Source organism: Aulostomus chinensis, chromosome 3 (assembly GCF_037954235.1).
Source record: "Aulostomus chinensis isolate RoL2024-O1b breed Wild chromosome 3, RoL_Achi_v1.0, whole genome shotgun sequence".
NCBI lineage: Eukaryota > Metazoa > Chordata > Actinopteri > Syngnathiformes > Aulostomidae > Aulostomus > Aulostomus chinensis.
This window is the reverse complement of record NC_141322.1, coordinates 29,235,223-29,258,190: the sequence shown is the minus strand read 5'-3', so window position 1 is coordinate 29,258,190 and position 22,968 is coordinate 29,235,223. Positions and strand designations below refer to the sequence as shown.

The window sequence follows — 22,968 nt, the reverse complement described above, 5'->3', positions numbered from 1 at the left end:
CCTCTCAGAGTTGTTCAGACTTGAGGGAGGAATGGCGGCCCCTCGTTTCTTCTTCTCTCTCTTCGGTTTACTTCTCATTTGTAATTTTTCCCAAGGATCTACGACTTCAGGCAACAAAAGAACGAACCAGGAGCGATGCGGGTTCAAGGTAAAAAATAACAATAACCCGGTTCCCGTCCCTCCGTGCGGTTGGAACTTTTACTCACAGGCTGCTGCTGCTGCTCCGTCTGAAGGCTCCGAACAAGTTCAGGGTTCGGAGAAAGTCTGTTTTCTGTCACTTCTCCTGTCGATGTCCCACACAGTTGGTCTCATTCAGCAGAAGTGCATTCAGGTCTGAAGACACCATTTCGTCTCCTCAGCCCGAGTTTTCGCTCAGGTCGCGTCTGTCACGTTACCTCTCTTACCTGTCGGACCGCGTCGACGTCGCATCCGAACCCCGCTTGAAAAAAGCGTTCATTTAAAGATGTCGCCCTGCGCCGCGAATCCGAAGACATCGACCGCAGAAATTCAAGTGTCGGATTAAGTCATCCGGTGGCCTGTTGTGTTCGGCACGAGTGGGATTTGTCATTGAAGTCCCCAAACCGGTGAAATCTCGGATGTTTCGCAGTCGGTTCACACTCTTTCTCTACAGCCGCAAACGTCAAGTGAACTTTAGTGTGGACCTTCAGCAAAGCGCATGGAATTGAAATGAGTCCCTCCGGACTCATGACCGTATCATTTCGTCGAAATGCCAGTCTGGTGGTCACCTTCTTACCTGTCCTGCCTGAATGACGTCATTGGGTTTCCAGACAAACCCGGTGAGATAAAACCTGAGACGGTGTTTCACTCTTCCGGAGCAGATGTGAATATTGTTACATTTATTGGTTGCTTTTGACAGACAGTTCACCTTAATAGAGAGCACTTAACCCACCACATAGAAGCTAATAATCCCATAAGAGCGTGCAGGGGGGAGATGTAGTTCCAGCCCAGATCAACCAGACGTGATCTGGTGAGCTGATAATTCATGTGGATTAAGGTGAAGACCACAAATGAAGTGAGGAGACCAGAGCTGGAGCTTGGTGTTCAGCTCCCTCTCAGTCCCACCTGAGTTCAGTGGTTGAGGTGAGGAGCGGGTAGCAAAGCAGACTTCCAGCCTTTTTGTGTTGCTCTGTTCGATAAAACACACGTTTTGGATGTGGAACCTCCGCACCGCTGCTGTTTTACCATTTCGCTTCACGCACAGGCTTCGTTTTCCGACCACACATGGTTGTAAATGTGTGCACCAGCTCTTTGTGTGTGTGTGTGTGTGTGTGTGTGTGTGTGTGGGGGGTCTATTTGCTGTTATTTCTTACAGTTTCAAATTCACTCTGGTCCAAGTTACTCAATGTAAATATCTAAAGATGATAGAGATGGGAGCTCAGAATGGGGAATATCGGAATCCGGTGCTGATACTGTGGTTCCCCGCCTATCGGATATCGGAGCTCTGGTAAGGAACCTCATACCGGGTGAGCTGCAGCAGAACAGGAGACGCATCATGGAGTCCATTTCCAAATTGAACCTGAATGCGTTTTTGTTGTTGTGGTGGTGTTTTAGCTCTGCGTGGTCACGGCCGCCTGGTGCTGCAACTGTCAGAGTTGTCTGTCTTAACTGAGAGTTCTGTCGTTGAGTTCAGTATCGACTTTTTATCTGAACCGAATCAGAAGTGTGTGTGTGTGTGTGTGGAGGGGGGGGGGGCGGCGGAAGTTCTTTCCCCGTCTACAGTTGTGATTACGACAGTAAAACTATTTCTACTTTACCGATTGGTGGTGTGTTGAGCTCAGGTGAACGTCACCTGTGTGTGGATGTTGTCATCATGAATAAGTATAAAAGGAAGGACACATTTTTGAGAATAGTGTGTGTGTGTGTGTGCGTGTGTGTGTGTGTGTGTGTGTGAGTGGATTTCTTGCTTCTATTGTGGACAGTAGAAGCATCTGTGGTGTGTGTATGAGTGCTGTCCTGCTTTTAATTTTCCTGTGTTGATAGATGGTTCCTACCTGCCTTTGAAGCTGTGTGTGAGTGTGTGTGTGAGTGGGTGTGTTCGCGTGTGTGTGTATTATCCTGGTTTCCTCTTTCTGGCTTTGAAGTGTTTTCTGCAGGAAGCTTCACACTGTTTACTCTGCTGGGACATTCCTTCCTGCAACACACACACACACACACACACACACACACACACACACACACACACACACACACACACACAGACACCCCCCCCCCCGCTTCCTGCTTCCCCATTTCTTTTCAGGCACACACACATCAGAGGCTGCCGACTGTGGGGGGTGTGAGGTCCTTCTATTCTACAGGTGTGAAAGGAGTGTGCGTGTGTGTGTGCGTGAGTGTGTGTTACATGTTGGCGTCAAGTTTCAGAGGCTCTGGGTGGCTGACTACACTCAGACGAAGCCAAAAGTGATTGTTTGGTAACACTGGGGATTCTCTAGGAACCAGACAAATGTTCTGGAAGTGGAAGAGTTGACGGGAGGAATCGTCACGGTGGAAACGAGACGGACCAGGAGACAAACCGTCCGTCTGTAGGTCCACACAAGGACGCCGCTTGCTAACTGGTTTGGTGACACTAAAGGTGAACTACAGCTAAATCAAGCTACAACTTTTAGCCGGACTGGAACTCCGGTGGATGAGAGAGGCCGCGGTGAAAAACCACCAGGACTCCTTTGAAAATTCCCGATTGAAAGCTTGCATGTTGTGTGGCGTGAAGGGAGAACAAGACCCTCCAAAGAACCCATTTCTTAGCTTTTCCCTGGGTTCTATCCCTGCTAGGTTACTGCGGAACGTGAACACCGTGTTCCCTGTTGTTTCCTGGCGATTGTTGCCGGGGAGCAGTAAATGATTGTCTCTGTGTAATTGTACAAAGTTGTAACATCCTTCCTCAGTGGTATTACAAACAGCTGTGCCCTCAAACCAGCGCGAGCTGTCCCGCTCATGTGAACCATGATACTTCATTGATGTTCCCACTTTGGGGGGGGGGGGGGGTGCACCAGGCTCAACGTGACATCATCCTGTAAGGTGCCACACTGGCCAATCACAGCGCACATTCCTGGTGGATTACTTGGTAACATGAAAGCTGTATTTCGGCTGATTAACTCACGATGAAAGATTAAAGTGCTCCTGTGATAGCGTTCCAGAGTTGTAAAATCCTCTGGGTGAGTATTACAAACTGCTGCGCTGCATTTAAATCTCTCCCCAGCTTTAATCTCCACCTGGACTTCCTGGATGGTCCCACCACCCAAACAACCCCCTGCTCTGTTAAACACAGGGCTGCTCTCGGCCCTCGCATAGATCTTAGATAAGATTTGTGGCTTCCTGGGTCGTGTTACACCGTCTCACCTGTACCTGAAACAACAGACCCACAAAAAAGGAGGCCCCTGGTGTTTAGTATGCGGGGCTGGTTTCAGTCTCAACAAAGCCTGTGGATTTTCTGTCTCATCCTAGCGCAGCCGCTGTTTGTCCTCCACATGTTTACCGTTTAAAAAAAAACCCAAAAACCTTTTAGCAACCCGACTAAGTGTTTTCCTGGTCAAGTAGTCAAGTTTTCTCTTCTGTTTGAAGAGAATCTTCTCTTCAAACCCGAAGAAGTGGATTTTCCTTTCTGCAGTTCCACTTTACTTTGTCAGAAATCAGGTTCCTGCAGGAGTTTAAAACGAGCGGATGATTTAAGAGTCCAACACATCTGCTGAAGCCATCACATCTGTCTCAGAGGAGGAAGACTCACCAGGACATCGCTCAGCTTCCTCCTCTCCCCGTCCTGCTCTGGATTCTCAACCTTCTGTCCCCCCCCCCCCCCCCCCCGTCCTCCCATCATTTTGAAGCAGGTTGCACTTCTTTCACCATGTCACATATCCCAGCATCCTCCGGGGCCTCTGTGTGTTTTTGGCATCAGAGAGCCTCATAGGGCGTCACGGCTGGGTGGGCGGGTGATGGGAAACATGTGCGTTTTCTGGTTTTCTGGCGACTGAATTGGGCAGAAGGTGAAATATTTTAAGGAAATATTTCTTCTTTGTTGTACCCCTGAGATTTCGTGGAGAAAAATCACAAGTGAATCTTCTGTCCTGTGCTTTCTCAGGAAGTGTGCTAAGTCGTACACCAAGTAGAGAGTTTAGCCTGAAGAAGGTCCTTTAACTCATCTCAGTTCAATTCTACGCGATCAACTGACGAACTGATCACTATTCCGCTTCATAAATTGACAGAAAAAAGTGTGGGTTCTCAGTAGTTCCAGGGACAGCGACTCTCGGGAGCTGCGAATGTGGAGGTAGACCTGGAGCAGAACACCTGAGCACCCGTGGAATTTGTAGCTCTAGAAAACAGTAACGTGTGCATCAGTCGGTGTGAGGTGGCACCGACGCAGGTTCTGCAGATGCACAAATCCCAAATCATGAAACTCACTTGCATTCCCGCTTAGCCTCTTTCACACTGGAGTCCTGGTAAATTACTGGGGTTCACTTTTTGTGAAAGAAGTGACTTTTCCAGTACAACATGAATTTGAGGTCTCTCCCCCACACAGTTACTTTGACTTTATACCATAAAACAACCTCCGGACAACCAGGGCATCCATCCTCCTCCTATACTGACTGAAGCGCTCCTAGGTTGGCCCGGTGCAGCACCACAAACCCCCTGGAAAACCACAACATGCTTCCATCCGTCTGCAGCGTCCACTGGCTCTTGTTCCCTTGTGTTTTTGACCTATAGGTCTGTCACAAGGTGTAAAATAGCGCCCTCTACCATCTGACCATGCTGACACTGACTGATGGGGAATTTTGGGGAAAGAGTTAAAGTATTTATTGTCACTGTAGATTGAAATTCATCCTCCGAATCGGTGGTGTGCAGCCATGACCAGCATCTGTGCCTCTGCCTTTGGGCCCCGACAGGAGAGTATTAGCTAGTTCCCTTCAGTTGTATCCATCTGGCTCCACTTCCACCTTTAGTCACATGACTCAGTTCTCTGTTTTCCAGTTCAGACCTTCACACGTCGCACATGTGCAGGGTTGACGTCAGTGAGTGTCTTTTCAAAGGAAGCCGGGATTGTCCGTGTGTCCTTTCTCCGCAATGGGAAAGTTTTTTTGTGTGTTTTTTTTAAAGGACTAACTGTCTCAGCAGGAGTCGAGTCGCTCCTCCTGGGTGAGGAGGAGGAGGAGGAGGAGGAGGAGGAGTTGTGATGAAGGAGGGGGGTGGGGGGTTATTGAGGAGCAGTCATGCAGGAGGAGGAAGCTGCAGGTTTTGTTCCTGTGGTGGGAAATCTCTGGTTGGCTGCCCACGGGCACGCACGCACAGGCACGCACACACACAATTTTTCAGGTTGCATTGTCGCAGCTCACTTTTGTCTCCAGCTTTTTGTATCTGGACTTGTTCCTCCTGTGGAGCTGCAGATCAGACTTGTAGTGTGAGTTTCTGTTGGGCAGCAGATCAGTTGACACGAGCAGGGAATCAGAATCCGATCACGTGGGAAAACGGGAGAAACGCATCGCTAAAACATCCGAACAGGCAGCCGTGTGTTGTTAATTTCTGATACTGTTGAATTGCAAGTGCATGTTTGGATGTGCGGGGGAAAACTTCCTGATCCTATCTTGGCGTCTTCATAACTCTAGCGCGGTGGGACGGCACTGGCAATATCACAAAACTCTGAAATCACTACTGGGAGTTTTTGGTCCTGGAAATCCCATATAGTCGGTCGGGTTCGTCCTCTCTGACTGATCCAACAGTGTCTGCTTTCCCCATCAGCGAGAAGCTCAGATGGTTTACAAATTTGCTGGACGAGCAGGTACAAAGCTCACCTTCGTCTCTAGAAATTTCCATCCACACTGAAATTAAAAACTAACTGCTAACACACTCTTTGTATTCGGTCCTTCTGAGCTGCAAGTGAAAGCAGGTTGTCAGAAAATACCCCCTTTTCCACTGCGTATACCTGCAGGTTTTAAAGCCCGGTACCCGGGGTAGCTTTTTTGGCGACTCCTCTCCTCTCCAGCGAAGGGCCGACCGGGGTTCAACCCACGTTCATTGTCTGTTCGAGAGGGTCGACCTGCGTTGTCTGGCTCAGCCCATGGAGGTGCTCGGGGGGTGAGTTCATTTCATTGTGGACGGCACCACCCGGGTTGATAACGACGCGCTGGGACAAAACCTCAGTGGTCGCAAACGGGGGAGCAAGGAAGCGATGCAGGTGTCATGTTGTTGTGGTTTGGTGAACAACCACCATTGAGTGAGTGAAGGAAACAGATCCCATCATACATACTCAACGATTTGTGTGTGTGTGTGTGTGGGGGGGGGGGGTATGCGGTGACGATATTAACAGTTCCTGTATTTGGTAGAATCCAGATTTAAATTAGCAACTGTCTGATCAGTTGATGGGTGAAAACAAACATGGATCTTTTGGTGCCTGACAGACACTTCCCACTCATCCTGTTCCCCCACGCTGGGCTTCTCTGTGTGTTTGTAGCAGTAACTCGATGAAGGGTCACCTGCGAGTGTGTTTTCTGTCCACATCTGGAACTGGTCTGGTCGCCCCAAACAAAATGAGGGAGAGGAGAATCTATGTGAACCCTGAAAGCTGTAATTGAAGGAGTTTCCTGTTTAATCAGGTTCCTCCTCCTCCTCTTTCCTTCTTCTTTCCTTCTTCCTTCCTTCCCTGTAGGCCTGGTAATTATTTCTCCTCCAATCATCCTTCACTCCCTCCTTTGAATCCTCCTCTTTCTCTCCCTTCTTTTCTTTCTCCTCATGTGTTTGCCTCCCTCCTTCTTTTCTTCCCTGCAGCGATGTGATTAATTTCTGTTGATGTTCAGCTAACTGAGCCTGCAATTAGCTGTCTGATTACCACAGGAACTGTGTGTGTGAGGGGGGGGGAATTCCCAAGGGAACTCTGCTCTTGTTGCGAGCTTAGCTTTAGCTTTTCCCCGTGTTTACAGATCCGAAGTTAATTTCTGCTCTTTGATGTGTGTTTTTAAGAGGAATTAAACCTGCGACATTTCCTAAACGCTCCGCCCTGCTCGTCCGCTCGGATGTCCAACAACTGCATTTGCTTCTTCTGTCTCTGTTTCTGGTGTTCTGTTGGAGTTGTTTACTGGTGTGACTGGCCTCAAAACGCCAGGCGTGTTTGTGTGTGTGTGTGTGTGTGTGTGTGGGGGGGGTAATGATGACTATTGGTGAGGAACACCTGGCAGCAGGAAGGAAGAAAAGAAAATTGTCTTTGTGTGTCTGTTTGAAAAACTGTGGGTTGTAAAGCATGAAAGATTGGCTTGTGGCGGTGGGTGGGGCTACTGGTGGCACGAATGATTTAAGTATGGAGGTAAAAGTCACATTGCAATGCGAGGAGGAGACACACACACACACACACACACACACAAGGGGTTTTGAAGATGGAGATGTAACAAACAATGGTGTTTTCCACTTGTTTTGGGAATTCAGAAAAATGTTACTCTTTCTCATTGACCTTGTGCTTGTTCAGTATGTGCGTGTTGTAAATACCTTGTTGACCTGGTTTTATAGATCCAGTGACAAGTTGAGGCCGCTGCCTGCTGTTGTACCACAAGAGCGCGGTTGTGGATGTCAGGATACTGTGATTGACAGCTTCCTATTTGGTGTCTCACGGAAGACAGACAAGGAGCTTCCATGGCCTGTTGTTGGATTTGCTCGTCCGTCCAGGGGGACGAGGAGAGAGAGCCTCTTCAGGCCGGATGTGCACCACTGTAGCGCCGGTGTCTGGAGCTTCAGCTGCCCCTTTGACTCAGACACGGATTCACGGCTGTGACGACCTCTGCTGCTGGGTTAATGAGACGGATCCCCCCCCCCCCCTCCCCCCAGTTCATTCACTCCACCTTCTATACAGAACAGCGAGGCGTAGTAACGACACAAATTCCCACCTTGAGCAGGCTGTGGAACAGCCAATAAGAACCTCCCTTGACTTTAATGAGGTCCCCCAGTGGGACATCTGTGCAGCAGCCTGTCACCCAGCAGGATGGAAAGGTTGGAGGTCAGCAGTGAAGGCCTGCTGAAGACAACATATATCATTAATAAGAACATGATAGGATAGAAGTGTGAGTTTGTGTGCGTCGTCAGGGTGTTCTGGAAGGTGATGGGCCGTGTTGTTCGCTCCTCACGTCTTCAAAGGCTTGTTTGAAGCTTTTAGGGTCTCGGTTAGCGTTTGGTTTTTCGGGGCAGGGGATGTATTATGTCAATGAGAGTCTTCACAAGTATATAATTACAAACACATGCACATGTGCGAGTATGGATGGCTGCTAACAAGCATAGCACACCTTCAATAATGCCTGCACGCACACACACAGACACACACACACACACATTTGTACGCAGTGGGGTGGCTGTCTGATTGATTTCAGGTGTTTGTGTGTAGTTGTTGTGTGTGACCAGAGTCTGACACCTCTAACGAGTGTGTGTGTGTGTGTGTGTGTGTGTGTGTGTGTGTGTGTGTGTGTGTGTGTGTGTGTGTGCGTTGCGCAGCAGGGCAACATGAAAACAAGGTCAAAGCTGTAAAACTGCTGGAACAGTCGAGGCTGCAACATGCCTCATGAGAGACTTAGTGTGGGGGGGGACAGAAAAGGATTCTGGGTAACTGTAGCTAGCATGTGTCAATCTAGCGTGCCAAACTGTGCTGCTCGGTAGAAATAGAAACTCATGAAAATAAGATAAACGTTCAATGTGTCTGTCGACATCTTATGTCATCAGGTAGGGGCGGGGCGATACATGGATCTACGATCAATCAACAAACGACTCTCTGTCGCCATCTCCACCTGAGGGCACGTCATTCGCCCCGGTTGCTCTCAGTGAGAAGACACCAACGTGCTAAAAAGAGAAGAGCGTACGCACACCGCAAGTCCAGCGAGGTGCCGGTACCGATGTAAAACGTGTAAAAACTAGCAAGGATATCGCACGCCCTGTCTCTGGATGCTGAAGTGTTGATGTAGGAACGACGTTTCGGCCTTAGCCTCTGTCCAAGTCTGAGGATTAAACGTCGTCCCTACATCGACGTTGAGTGTGCGATATCCATACTACTTTTTAAGACGTAAATGTAACATTGTGTAAAACGAGGATGATGTCATCTCATCGATCGCAGGCTCCTGAATCGTACTGAATCCCCTCAGAATTTGTGGTGTCTGTTAATAATGCAGTGGGGTCGTTTCCCACCTTTATCGGGTGCATCGGAGGGCGTTGGGTGGGTAGTGCTGGCGTGTTAGAGGAAGGGATTTGACCAACTTCTTCCTGCTTTTGTAGTTTTTTTTTTTTTTCTCAGCAGTGGCGTTCTGAAAATGTCCCCATTCACAAACCCGCCCGGTTTACCCGGATGCTTTTGTTCTCCAGCCACAGACACAGATGTCAGTGAGATCAGACCCATCAAATACCTGAACAAATCAGAGATGTGGGCCGAGATCAGAGGGTCTGCATGGAGACTCTTAAACATATGATTTTAATGATTAAATGAGTTGCCAGGTAACCAAACAAATAACCCATGTTGTGGTTGTCCGTCTCTCTTGCAGATGCAGCCTGGTGCAGATGGGAGTCGCAGGTTGGCCGTCACCCTCAGAGCAGACAGTGAGTTTCCCTTTAATCTGAATCCCTGAATTCCAGGTAATGAAGTTGGATTGTTCGAACCCGCTGGTGGGGGGGTCGCCCAGATTTTAGTGCTACTGCATCCAGTAACCTCATATTTTGCATTCAAGCGTGTCACAGTTTAACAGAACTTAATGGGGGAGGAGTCACTGGATTCCTGCAATTCCCTCTCAAGCTTTTTCTGAGAATGTTCACTCCGACGCCCCTCGTAAAAAGGAGTAAAATCAGTCACACTTTCTGATCACATCCCAAACTCACCTTTGATTTCCTTCCACGTTTCCCTGCGTCGAACGCTCCGAGACCCCCTCACCTCCACATTGTCTTCCTCCCCCTCCGCCTCTTCTTTAGTTCTTTTGTCTCTAAAAGTCAAGTTCCTGAGCCGTGGCCGATCCCTGCCTCTTGCCTTTTATCCGTGACCATGAGCGAGAAGCACTTTCAGATTCCCCTTTGTTTGTGTGTGTGTGTGTGTGTGTGTGTGTGTGTGTGTGTGTGTGTGTGTGTGTGTGTGCGTGTGCGCTCATGTGTGTCTGCTATTTTCCTTTCATATCAGTCTGCATGTTAACCATTTTTATTCTTATCTACCTGAAAACTGAGCAGAAAAAACCCCAGAAACCATGAAAGTGTAACAATGGAACCCAACCCAAAGCACCGCTCCAGTGCCGGGATTTGTGGACGTGCACCAGGATGTGCACTCGTTCGACTTATTTATTATTTATTCATTTATTTATTGATCGTTTTATTTATTTAATTATAAGAGAAATTAGACACATTGTGTTGACTTGGTAAGACTTTGACTTTTTCTTTTTTCGCGGAGGGTTACTCTCTCTCTCCGACGATCCTCCGGCTGAATTACACAGGTTTTAGCCCGCGAATTTATTGTCATTGCAGAGGTCAGGGGTCAGGAGGTCAGGAGGTCATGCAACTTTGACATGATGTTGCAGCATTTTCTTAAAATTAAACATACAGTTTTGAAACCCACCAGTTTAAGCCTGAGCACTGAGCACTGAGGTGTTTTAACATGACAATCAGAGTTATTTTGTGTGTGCGCGCGTGTGTGTGTGTGTGTGTGTGTGTGTGTGTGTGAGTTGGGGGGGCATGACACACCTCACTGCCTCCGTTTCCTCTGAACCTCCAGCTGGCTGGAGACTGAAGGATGATGGAGGGGCTTCATCTCTCTCGCACTCTTGCTGTGTTTGCTATGATGTCACGGGCGAATGGAAAGCCTGCGTGCCCTTTGACCTCCACTTGATCACGAATGTGAGGGTGTTAGGAACAGGAAAACCTGAAGGAAAAGTCTGGAAATACTCTGTTGCTGTCACGCCATCACATAAAAAGGAAACCATTTTTCACCAGTAATGTTCTGGTGCTGGGATTTCTTCTCTTCACTGTGTGTTGGTGATGTAGGAGCGCCAGCAGCTACATCGCCATGACGACATCCAGCAACAGCGTTTGTGATGGTTTACTTTGCAACATCATATTCGCAGGGTTTGGAATCCCTTGAAAACGCTTGAATTTCAGCGTCTTTTGTGAAGGTTTGAAAAGTTCTGGGAGCTGATGGAAATGGTGTCACTGTCAAAGTGGACCCGTGGGTCCGTGACACGCTTCAACGCTGTCGCGGTTTCTCTGTAAATCTTAAGCGGGTCATCAGAGCAGGGGTGATGTCATCGCTACCTGAGGATTACGCTGAGACCCAGCTCAGCGCTCAAGTGTGTCGCGTGTTTCCAGTCGATCATTAAAACCAGAATAATCGTACTTGTGGTCAACCTCTCATCAGGCATCTACTCAAGTTTTGACAGTGTTTTGAGAGCTTGCAGCGTCATGACGAGAGGACGCGACGGTGGAGGCATCGAGCTTCAGGGAGACTCTGTGGGCTTGGACCCGCTGTGTTTTGTATGCCACGGTGGTAACGAAGGTGGCATTTTTCCCCTGCACGATTTTGTCTCATTTGGGACTCAATATTAATTGTTCAGCTGTGATGCAGAAAATATGGAGAAATAATGATGTGGAGCGAGGTAAAGATTAAGGTTCTCTCCCTCCAATCGTGACCATCTCCTCCTCTTCCTCCTTCTCCTTCGTTCTATAAAGAAACCCTAAAGACAAAAAGAAGGGCAGCGCTACGACCGTCTTTTTATTCTATAAAGCAGCATTGTTGTAGAGGAAGAGGACGTGAAAGGGAGGAAGATGAGCGCCCAGCCGTGACCTTCTGCTTTAGCCCTGAACATGACCCCGTCTTTGACGAGGATGAGGAGGCTGAAGAGAGAGGAGCAGTGACTCATGTCCTCTCCCATGCTCTCCTCACCTCCTCCCTGTCATCTTCCTCCTCTTCTTCCTCGCCAAAATCCTCCCCGTCAATGGGAGGAAAGAGGAGCAGTGAGTCGTATCTGAGCTCACGCCCCCTTTCCTTTCTAACTAAGCCCATCTTTTCTCCCCTGTTCACTCTCGTTTTGAGGGTAGCTGCTCCCACTCCTCCTCCTCCTCCTCCTCAGCCCCTCCATCTCTGTTTTTCAGAGATAAATCAGAGGACGTGTTGGCACCAGGAGAGAGCAGGGTAACTTTTTGGTAAAGAATTGCTTCATGAAACCACGACTGGCAGGTTTAAGGTGGTGTCGGCAGGTGAATCTGTGGTTATTGCAGCTACAGCTAATGTGGCTAATCTGGAAGGTTCCGTCGGAGCCGCCGATCGGCAAAAGGCAGTAGTTGAAATTGACTGGAACAGGAACGTGTGGACGAGAACTGATGAGACTTCATTGATACCAGAGGTCATTATCAGTGCTGCCTTGGCAGGTTTCAGTGTCAACAACTCCTATTTTATTGTGCATTACATGAAGCCCTTCAACTGTTTCAGATGACGACATTGGTGAGGTTTCAACGTCTCAAAGTACACATGAAAGCTCTGTCACCTAAAATGCCTCTGATGGCTCACTGGTGCATTCATTTTGATGCTGATTCTCATTAAATTAACATCTCCTTCCTCGAAAAGCCCAGCCACGCTTGGGTGCTGCTCAGCATTCACCGACTTCCTGCTTGGAGTTGGATTTCTTCTCCAGGCTCCGGCTGCTCTGCATCACGTTTGCATCATAGACGGCACACACAACAGCCGATGCACTGTTTTGCCTCTCAGTTTGAACAGGATGTGATGGAGGACAAGCAACTTCCTAATGGAGGTTAAAATTGGTCACCTGACTGATGCTATATGGAAAAAAAAAAGAACACTCGGGTTTTTGAGGGAAATCCTCCCCAGAGCCAGACAAGAAGATGGATGCCTCTCTCTTCTCTGACCGCCTGTTAGCTTAGCACAATGAATGGGAGTGGATGGGAATTGTTAGCATACCTAACAGAAGCGTGCTGCTTTGTTCTCACTTCCACCTCTGTCCGTGTCTCCCACCCTGCAGACTGTTCCATAAACTACCCGCTGGGGAAACATGTGATCCACGAGGTGACCAACGTCTCCTTCAGCCACCTATCCTGCGAGGACCAGGCCGGCGTGGTCGTCCACTGGTCCGCCAGTCCGCTGGGTAACTGTCTGTCTGTTAGAAAGATTTACAGAGGGAGGAGGGGGAGTGGGGGAGGGGAAACCGGAACATAAAACCTTGAAAGTGCTCAAATCTGCAAGATTATCCGGCTCTCTGCGTGTATGCGTGAGTACGTGTACGTCTGTCTTTCTGGGGACCAGTTTGAGCCGTACACCTGGATAGTGAGGACATTTCACTCTCTGACACGCCTCCCTCTGAGGGACCAGAAGACCTGCTGTTAGGATCGGCTCAGGGGACCGGCTGGGGTTAGACAACCAGTCGTAAGGGTTCATTCAGGACGAGGGTCAGGTGATAATAATCTGTTATTGAATGTCCTCACAAGAAGGTCAGATAGGTGTGTGTGTGTGTGTGTGTATTTTCCTTTGATCTGGCCCAGAGGATCACATCTCACACAACAATACCTCGATTTGACCATGAAGGAATGTGTGTGTGTGTGTGTGTGTGTGTGTGTGTATGTGTGTGTGTGAGTGAGTGAGAGAGAGAGATGAGTGTAAGGTGAACCTCTCTCTCACTCCCCTTCCCTCCCTCCTTCCCTCCCTCCTTCCCTCCCTCCTCACTGTGACAATGCAGCCCGTTGTTTTCTCACAGGGAGACAGAAATCCTCCGTGTCGTAGTCGCAGGTGAACAGAAGCTAAAATCTACCAAGAACCCCCCCCCCTCCGCTGAATGCGGTTCTACAGCGAGGTTTACTGAGCTCTCCAGTTTGAGGGCAGCTCTCCAGCAAGAGGCACCTAAGATGGGACAAATCAAAAGTCAGAAAATCAGTCTGAAACATGGGGGTCTCCGCTCGCAACAGGTGATCTGGTTGTAGTTTTACACGTACAGGTGTCATCACCCCTCACCTCTTTCATGCAGGCTCTTGAACTGGGAGCATTACAGGAATAAACTGTGCTAAGAAGGTTGTGTTTGCTGTAGCGTTTGTTGTCCGTCGGCAGGATTATGCAGGAAATTACTGGAGCAAATTTGACTTCCTTTTATGAAAAGTTGCGTCGTAGCCAAACGATGACCAGTTTTGGTGCTGGTCCAGATCGGAGTGCAGATCCAGGAAGTTTTAGATTTCATCAGCAGCCTCTGCAGAGGTCTGCACTCCACAGTTGTTTTTGTTTTCAAAAACCCGCTAACGGACAGACGAGCAGCTAGAAAACCAACCTCCTCGGCGGGGCAGTAACGCCATGTGGGGTTAGCGTTCCATCATTTGAGATCCTACAATAAAGACGCTGCAGAGATGACGTACCTCTGTACACCAGAACGGGCGTTAGCAACCCCGCAGGTTCCTTCCACCAAGAGCTAACGGGATTGTTCCTTTGGATTGTAGATTATTGCAGAAAGAAGCTCAGTGGTGAAACCTCTCCCATGAATCCTGAAGAGTAAATACAATCAAGAGAAAATGACACGGCTCAATTAACAGACCGCACCGCAGCCGCGTGGCTTCAGCACCACCTGGAGTAGCTTTGCGCTTCTGTTATTTTTTGGCGTGATGACTTGGAGTGTCCTCCACGGTCTCTCCAGTCTTTTTTTTTTTTAAGCCGCCTGTTTGCAGCCGTTGTTGTTCATAAACATAAACAGCTGGGAATTCCCCAGGTCGGAACCTGCTAACGCATTTTAGACCTTCGAACGAAATTTCAAAGTGTCCTAACTCGTGTTATTCACGTTATTGTGACTTTACTTCAGTGATGTAAGCAAAAGAACAATGATAAAAAGTTAAAAAAAACAACAAACAAACAAAAAAAAAAACGTTGACTTTGAGAGTAAAGAAAAACCCACAGTTGTGCCGCTCTGACTGTTGGATGTGGGCCACATGGATCTGTGTCAGACTCCCAAACTGAAGAGAACTGAATAAAGGTTCAGAACCCTGTGAGGTACTTAGGGTCTGATTTCAAATTTAAAAAAAAAAAAATCCAACCTTTATCGGGGTATCCGCATCTTTCAAACCTGAAGATTCTAAGACAACCATAAACAAGTAGAGGACAAAAGCAGCAGTCACGCTGCAGCTGTCGGTAACATGCAAAACCATCCTGGAGATGCTCCGGAATCTGCCTCAAGACAGAAAAACCTGTTCTGCTGCTCTGTAATTCAGTCTCCCTCTCTTTCTATCTCTCTGTCGAGCTAATAAGAAAAACATGTCCTGTGGATTTAAAGGTCTAATTACAACAAGCAGAGCAGAGGGGGTGAGGAAAGGGAACAAGGAAAGTGAGGAGAAACAGGAAGGAAGGGAGAGGAGCAAAGGAGAAGGGCAAGGGAGGGGAGTGAATTAAGGAGGGGGGAACAAGGTGAGGACAGATGAAGAAAGGGGAAAATAAGAGTGAAAATAAAGTTCAAAAGGACATGAGAAGTATGGATGAAGAAAGGAAACAATGAAAGGAACGCAGCAGGAAAGTTAAAGAGTGAGAGAGAGAGAGAGAGAGGAGTTGGAAAGGAAAGTATGTGGAAGCTGAACTTCCTGTCGTCTCTGCAGGGATCGAACACATTAAAGGCTTCAGAGTTTATTTGGAAGACAAGAATCCAGAAGGAAAACAGTGTCAACACCTCGTCCTCAAAGACCCTCGACAGCTCAACTTCTCCCACAGGAACACGGTACGGCCGCAAATCACTGCCAAGACGTTGGACAGTTTCAAAATGTCTTGATCCGAGTTTTTATTCCACTTTATCTGGGTTTCTTTGAGAGTTCTCTGACTCCAGCCACGTTATATTTTACTCGTTTTCTGTCATTTCCTCTGGAGGCCCTCAGTCCCCATCAGAGGCTGAGGAGGCCTGGTGAGCCGGCTCTCTTATTTACTGGCGTTGTTTTTCTCACACAGAGGCTGAGCAGTCAGCCGTTCAGCGGTTTGACCTTTGACACCGACTACATGGTTCGGGTTGTTCCGTTCCCCACTCTGATGAACGAGAGCTTCTTCCCTCCTTCCTTCCTCAGGACCAACTGTGAGTCTCCTCGCCCGACGTGAGACGTAGTTCACCCGTGACTTGATTTACTGAGTCATTTAAGCGTCTGCCTGTGTTATTAATTCCTGGTTGCAGCTCTAAATATCGGCTTCAGCCTTCATGTAGCACGTTTAAAAAAAAAAAAAAGGCTTTACGAAGGATGTCTAATTGGCACGCCGCTCTCACGTAACTAACCCCAAAGAGGTGGTGATGAGAAAAAGAAGAAACAATGCAAATGACTTGAGCCCTGAATGGAACGGTCACCTGCTGTTTGCTCTGACAGGTTTGGATTCCTTCCCCCTTTTTTCTGCATTAGGAACAATGGCTCTTGTATATTATTTTTAATTTTTTCAAAAGTGTGTGACCGTATTGTGTGTGTGTGTGTGTGTGTGTGTTCATGTGTTCATTTTACAGCCTGCGAAGTCCTCCTGGGGTCAGACAACCTGGTCTGCAAACCATGTAAGTTCCTCGGTGTTGTCATCGTAACCAGAGCCACATGTCCGGGGTTGGTTTGTTATCAAGTCATCTGACCCCAAATCGGTGCCACGATGAAGACGGCCGCTGTCTGAGACCAATCTGAAGATGTTTCACACAAGTCCAGCGAGAGAGCTTACATTTGTCATCGTCGTGTGGGGTTTGACGGCACGTCAGAAAGAAATACTTCAGCAGTAGAACTCTAATCTGCCTCTCAAGCGCTCAGTGGGGTTACTCACCCCTGTGTTACCTCACGGACACCAGGCCACAACGACAAAGCTGTCCAAGCGCCATCCTTCTGCTCCGGCCGTTTGACAAAAGCACACAAACACTTTGGTTTGCAGTGGAAACACGGGGAGTAGAACGCCGCGGGTTTGGTGCCACCGTGAATGAGCGAGACCAGCCGGAATGAACGGATCACGACAACAGTTAGACTCGGGGAATTACTTCATCTCTCGTTAAAAACTCATTTAACTCACTTCACCTCAGAAAGGCTCGTTTGACCCTGTTGCTCTCACTCATACGATCACACCCTCGAACGTAGACATGTCCATCAAACTCCATTACTATTTGTTCAAGCATGAGTGTTTGTTCTCTGAGTGTTTGGTCTCCCTTTGTGGAGGTCCGTCCTCTAAAGGATGCCCCCCCCCCCCACCTCCCCGGCAGCTACAGCGAGTGACGTTTTCTGTCTCTTTGCAGTCTGGAAACCAAAGATCCTGAATGTGTCTCAGCTGGGCTCCAAACTCCACGTGGCGTTCGACCAGGCGCCGACCTCCTTCGGCTTCCACCTCTACTACCTCTACTACAAACTACGACAGGACGGACCGTTCAAGCTGCAGCGCTGCAAACCAGTAAGGCCGCAATTCAAGAAAGAAGGGACAGATTTTCTTGTAGATGATGGTTGCAAAGTTGGATTTCATGAAGCCAGCAGCGGACGGCCAGGAGAAGACAGGAGGCAGCTTGGACGCCTGTTGTGTCACACACTGCTGGACATTCATTTGTTCTTTTTCTGTGTTGGAAAGTTGAGTTTTAGTCATTTTAAACACTCTAAAAAAACTAAAAAAACAAAGAGTGTGACTGTTCTGGTATTGCAGCCGTTTGGATTTCAAGTTCAGTGTAAAACTTCATTTACTACATGAAAATAAAACGCCACGCATCCCGCAGCTCTAATTATGTTGACTGTCGCAGGATACCAACCAGCTGAAAACCACATGCATCCTTCAGGACGTCACTCCAGGAACCTACACGATAGAGGTACATGAACGCAGCACAGAACTGAGCCTCACGTACCTGACCGGTGACGACAGTGTTCATCCCACAGCTGTGGGCTCACGCTGTGGCTCTACTATCCTCTTCCTTCTTCGCTTTTTGCTAATTTCTCTTTTCTGTCAGTTAAGAGACGACAACAACACGACCAGGAGGCAGACTCAGTACCACGTCAGCCAAGGTGCAGTGTAGCGGCCAGTCCTTGTATTCTCAATATCAAAGGACATGTGTTTGATCGGTATTTTCATGATGAGGTGTGTTTGTTTTCTTTTTTTGGTTCTCCAGTCCACTCCCCGTGGGCGGGGCCTATCCGTGCCATGGCCATCACGGTGCCGCTCGTCATCATGTCGGCCTTCGCCACTCTCTTCACTGTCATGTGTCGCAAGAAACAGCAAGGTGAGAGAAAACTGGACTCAGGTTGAGAAGCTTTTAGTTCGTCACTGGAAGATGAAGCAGGTCAGACCAGTAATTCTGCCCAGTCGTCATCCTGGTGGTCTGGGATGGTTTCATCGTCAGGGTGATGATTCATATTCCTCGTGTCACATATTTTGTCTTCTAATTCTTTCACCCAAGCAGCTGTTCACTCCAGTTGATACGTTGTCAACTGGAAAGACAATCCAACACAGCACTCCTAATAAAATTCTTTTACTTTTACCAGAGCACTGTTTTATCCAAGTATTTTAACTTTCATTCGTATTAACTGTGCACTGCTATCATGTAGTGTAGCTGAGCAGTAGCGCCCCCTGCTGAATCAAGTCATGTAAATAACAGAACGCAGGTGCATTAAAATTCTGGCGCTTTGCTTCAGGTCTAAATTATTTGTCTCCTCCTGTTAGAAAACATCTACAGTCAGCTGGACGAGGAGAGCAGCGAGTCGTCCAATCACAGCGCGGTGTTGAACACGGAGAGGCCGTGGCCCCGCCCCAAAGTCTTCATCTGTTACTCCAGCAGAGATTGTCCCAAACACACTAGCGTCATCCAGAGCTTCGCCTACTTCCTGCAGGACTTCTGCAGCTGTGAGGTGAGCGGCGGTTGGATCAGATTGTAAAGTGAAGCAGAAGAAGAAGAAAATGTTCGCTGAAGCTGTGATTTTGGCCGGCGCCTGGCGTGAAGGTTTGTGTGTGGTTGTCTCCGCTCCTCAGGTTGTGTTGGACTTGTGGGAACACCTGGAGATGTGCAGAGAGGGTCAGATGTCGTGGCTCAGCAGACAGCTGGACGAAGCCAACTTCATCATCACAGTCTGTTCCAAGGGCCTACGGTACTCTTCCTCCCTGCCTTCCTCTCCATCAGTGACGTCCTCTCCTCAAAGCCAGTCAGCAGGTTGCCCCATGGTTGGGGCATCTCTACCGTGTGTAGCTGGAGAGAAAAAAGGGGGAAAGTGCAAAACTGTTATTATTATAAGTGAACAAGTTGAATTGTGTAAAGTAAAAAAAGAAAAAAAAAACTTTCCAGTTTCAAAGATAAGTAAAAGCCAAACCACGGTGTTCTGCTGACACCGTGGTTTGGGTTAACACGGCTCCAGTCACCGCAATCATCAGGTGAATTTAACTGCCAGAGGGAAAATCAGCTGCACTTCTGCTAATTGCCACTAGGTGTAGCAAAAACACCCACTTTACTGCAGGGACCATCCTTTGAGGGGGGGGTTGTATTTTCACTTCATCTTTCCTGCTTTTTCCACCTTTCCTCAGCCCCTCCTTCATTTTACCTTTATTTCCTTCCATCACTGCCTATCCCCGTCCATATTTTCTTCATTCCTTCCCAAGTTCCTCCTTAATTCTCTTAATTTTTTTTCCAAACAATCATTGCTTAACTCTTTAATTTTTCATTCCTTTTTTTTTCCTTTATTTCTTCAGTTATTTTTCTTTCCTCTTTCCCACCTTAATTCGGTCCTCAAGCCTTTCCCACAGTTCTTCCGTTCGTCTCTGTTCAGTCCTAACCAGCTCCGCTCTCTTCCTGCAGCTACTTTGTGGACAAGAAGAGCCATAGAGGGAAGACGCCGGTCAGTCGCCGTAGCGGCGGCAGCAGCAGCAGCAGCAGCTCTCCTATCGGCGGCTCAAGCAACGACCTGTTTGTTGTGGCCGTAGCCATGATTGCTGAAAAGCTGCGCCAGGCGAAGCAGAATGAGAGAGGTGGGGCTCAGGAGCTGAGCCGCTACATGGCTGTTTACTTCGACTACTCCACTGAGAGCGACATCCCCACCATGCTGAGTCTGGCGCCGAGGTAAAAGCAAAACATGGCATCCCCGGCAAAAGAACTGCAACACCTAAAACAACTAAAAATGCGAACTTGATTGCTTCACCAAACAATCGCATGCAAGGACAATGAGGGTTGTCGTCTAATTACTGTCATTAGCAACGCTGAAGATGATCACTATAATTAGATAAGGGAAAAGCAAAGTAGTGGACAGCTAGTTGTACACAATAGAACTTAACAAAACTCCAGCTTGCCTTTCAAGTACCGGCAAGTCGGTCCCTGGAGCTCACAAAGATGTCTCTCAATGCCCCGTCGTTTCTGTGTGACTCCAGAGTGACGTTTCCCCCAGGAATAGCCAGCTACGTATATTTGGTTTGGCGCTAACGGTGTCCTGTCGCCGCCAAATACAAACCCGAGCAGTTCAAAACATCTGTTTCCGAACCTAGAAGTGTTTTCCAGGTCTTCTTTATCCAGGCCTGTGCTTGCTTTGATTTGAGAGGGAAACTGAACAGAACCCGTCCAGGTTTGGACCGTTTTTCTTGTAGCTGGTGGCCATCAGAGGCCGTAAGCTTTGTCCGCCATGCTGTCGAGTTATGGAATGGTTTCTGTGGGCTGTGATACTGCAGGTGGATTTTGTGGGTTTTTGATATTCCGTGTGTTGTATTTGTCATATAACATTTGTTATATTTTATCATTAATATTAGAGCAGAAACTTGACCGGCTGTTGATTTCCCTCCTGTGTTTAGGTTAAAGTTGATGGACCAGTTGCCCCAGCTTCTCAGTCGGCTGCACTCCAGTCAGTCCAGTCTGGCCGATCGAGAGTCGCAGCCTCTCACCGTCTCCAGGAGGAACTACTTCAAAAGTAAATCTGGACGTTCGCTCTACGTTACCATCTGCAACATGCACCAGCACATTAGCCAGAACCCTGACTGGTTTGAGAAGCAGCTGGCTCCTGCAGGAGGTCCCTCTGCCTCCTCCTCATCGCCGTCTCCACGTCTCCCCACCATCCCAGCTCAGGACCCTCCTTCAGAGGCTGCCAGCTCCTCCTCAACGCAGCCAGAGGAGAGGTTCGACAGCGGCCTGGTGCTGAATGAAGTGATAGTGAAGACGCCATCACTGGAGAGCAGGGACGGACTACCGAGGCGGAACATGCTCCTGCTGGCCAGCACCAGCCTTAACCCGGGCCAAAGCCACAGCCCCAGTCCTGGACCCAGTCCCAGTCCCAGCCCCGGTCCAGGCCTTCCCCACTGTTCTCTGCCAAAGCTGGGCCACACTTCAAGGTAAACAGAGGTGTTGCAACACTGGCGGGAGAATAAATGTAAACCGTAATCTTCCCTCTCCCTACCGGCTGCAGGTGATCAACTCTAAAACTTGATTGTTGTGCGTTTAAACAAAGCTGTGGTTTATTGTGTAGGTCCCTGTGGCCTCGTGACCTCTGACCCTCTGTCCTGACGTGTCGAGGTCATGTGATTAGGCCTGCGTAAGGCCCCAGTAGACCAGTGCACAACTGTAGTCCTCCTGTAAGGGAGGTCATCTGTTGCCCGGTTGTTGCCCGTCCTGTAAAACCCGGCGTAGGTTTGCTTCCTCTCTCGGTGCCGTCACCTACGGCACAGCAACTCTCAGGCTGACAGCTGCTGTTTTGTCTGCTCATTCAGATCCGCCTCTGGAATATCTGGGCTGTTACCTGAAGAGTCTTCCTCCTCCTCCTCTGCTCCCTCCATCCTTCAGGAGGAGGGGAGCACTGTCTCTGTCCAGACAGAGGAAGGCCATCCCTCCCCACCAGAGGTCCCGCCTCCTCGTGATTCAGGCATCTATGACTCATCAGTCCCCTCCTCAGAGCTTTCCATTCCCCTCATGGAGGGGCTGTCACATGACCAGGCTGACTCCTCCTCCTTGGCTGAGAGCGAATCATCTTCTTCCGGTCTGGGTAAGGCTGGCCGTCGACCGTTGTTTCTACGAATGTAATTTGATGTGACCGTTTTGTTAAACGCCCCGCGTCCTGCTCTCTCAGGTGACGAGGAGCCGCCTGCTGTCGTCTCGCTACATTGCAGCACCGCCACAGTTTGTAAAGCTGAACTGCACCACCATCACCACTTGGAGCACAGTGACGGACTTGAACCTGTGGCATCTTTGTAGGGGATACTCCCAGCCAATCAGGAGAGCCCCAGCCCAGTGATGTCATCAGCGCGCCTACGGGAATGCTGTTTGTGAACCGAATCCTAAGTTGAGAAGCTCTGTCGTCCGGTCTTCACGCAAACGGTACTGGAGAAATAAGCGGGCACAGTTCTGATCCTGTGGTAACCATGGTAACCGCTGAGTTTAAGAACAATGGTAAATGAGGTGGCCAGTGAGTTCTGGAACACAGGCCCCTGTTTTTGAAGTTACCTTTTGGTTATAGAACTTTTTTTAAATTTTTCCTGTGACGAGGACTTCTAATCTCTGGTAACTATGGTAACCACTGTCTTCTGGAGCACTACATCCTGGGAATATGAGGAGTCTAAAACACCAGTCCCCACTAACTATGGTAACTACTGTCTTTGTAGACTGCTGGCTCTCACTCTTAACCGCTGCTTTCTAGAGCGTCAGCCTGTGGTAACCGCGGTAACCACCGCTTTCTATTAAACTGGTCCTCGGTGATGAGGTAGCTGTGGAACATGAGGGCGTTCTCCAGGCACTGATAACTACGGAATCCACAGCATTCTGGAACACTGGTGCTCTGCCTGGGGGAGTTTTGAAGGACTGGACCTCCAGATTAAGATGGACTGGACCAGTGGACCCGTTCCCTGATTGGTTGGACAAAGCTTTGAGCTGGTGGTCGGAGGCCAAACGCTGGAAGAAACATCGACCACATTTACATGGACAACAATCATCCGACTGTTACTTCGTTGCACCAACACTTCAATTAACGTGTTCAAATACACGCCCGTAAGACACCCCGATTTCTGTGCAAGTTCCCTCCAAAATCCCACCCCAATTACTTTTGTTATTTGCTGATGATGCA

General features: G+C 48.6%; 1 protein-coding gene and 1 long non-coding RNA gene across 3 annotated transcripts in view; one reads left to right on the top strand and one right to left on the bottom strand.

Moving 5' to 3' along the window:
- Positions 1-2: 2 nt before the first annotated feature.
- The window catches only part of il17rd (interleukin 17 receptor D), a 24,188-nt gene continuing 1,222 nt past the window's right edge, over positions 3-22,968 (top strand). The window contains exons 1-16 of the mRNA XM_086200224.1: positions 3-148; positions 9,510-9,564; positions 12,975-13,097; positions 15,571-15,689; positions 15,914-16,034; positions 16,449-16,493; positions 17,208-17,359; positions 17,697-17,762; positions 17,901-17,955; positions 18,060-18,170; positions 18,611-18,795; positions 18,917-19,032; positions 19,734-19,994; positions 20,714-21,247; positions 21,623-21,894; positions 21,979-22,968. The exon at positions 21,979-22,968 is cut by the window's right edge and continues 1,222 nt beyond it. Of these exons, the coding sequence (XP_086056350.1) occupies positions 32-148; positions 9,510-9,564; positions 12,975-13,097; positions 15,571-15,689; positions 15,914-16,034; positions 16,449-16,493; positions 17,208-17,359; positions 17,697-17,762; positions 17,901-17,955; positions 18,060-18,170; positions 18,611-18,795; positions 18,917-19,032; positions 19,734-19,994; positions 20,714-21,247; positions 21,623-21,894; positions 21,979-22,103 (2,457 nt within the window). The 5' untranslated portion in view covers positions 3-31 and the 3' untranslated portion in view covers positions 22,104-22,968. The remainder of the gene's footprint in view (positions 149-9,509; positions 9,565-12,974; positions 13,098-15,570; positions 15,690-15,913; positions 16,035-16,448; positions 16,494-17,207; positions 17,360-17,696; positions 17,763-17,900; positions 17,956-18,059; positions 18,171-18,610; positions 18,796-18,916; positions 19,033-19,733; positions 19,995-20,713; positions 21,248-21,622; positions 21,895-21,978) is intronic.
- Positions 12,189-14,520, bottom strand: LOC147268554 (uncharacterized). Of its 2 annotated transcripts, none has more exons than XR_015112185.1 (3): positions 14,350-14,520; positions 12,914-13,109; positions 12,189-12,771 (listed from the first exon to the last, which is right to left on the bottom strand). It is a non-coding gene; the product is annotated as an uncharacterized LOC147268554 (long non-coding RNA). The 2 variants fall into 2 exon arrangements; XR_015112184.1 differs by having other exon boundaries at positions 12,189-12,737; positions 14,350-14,515.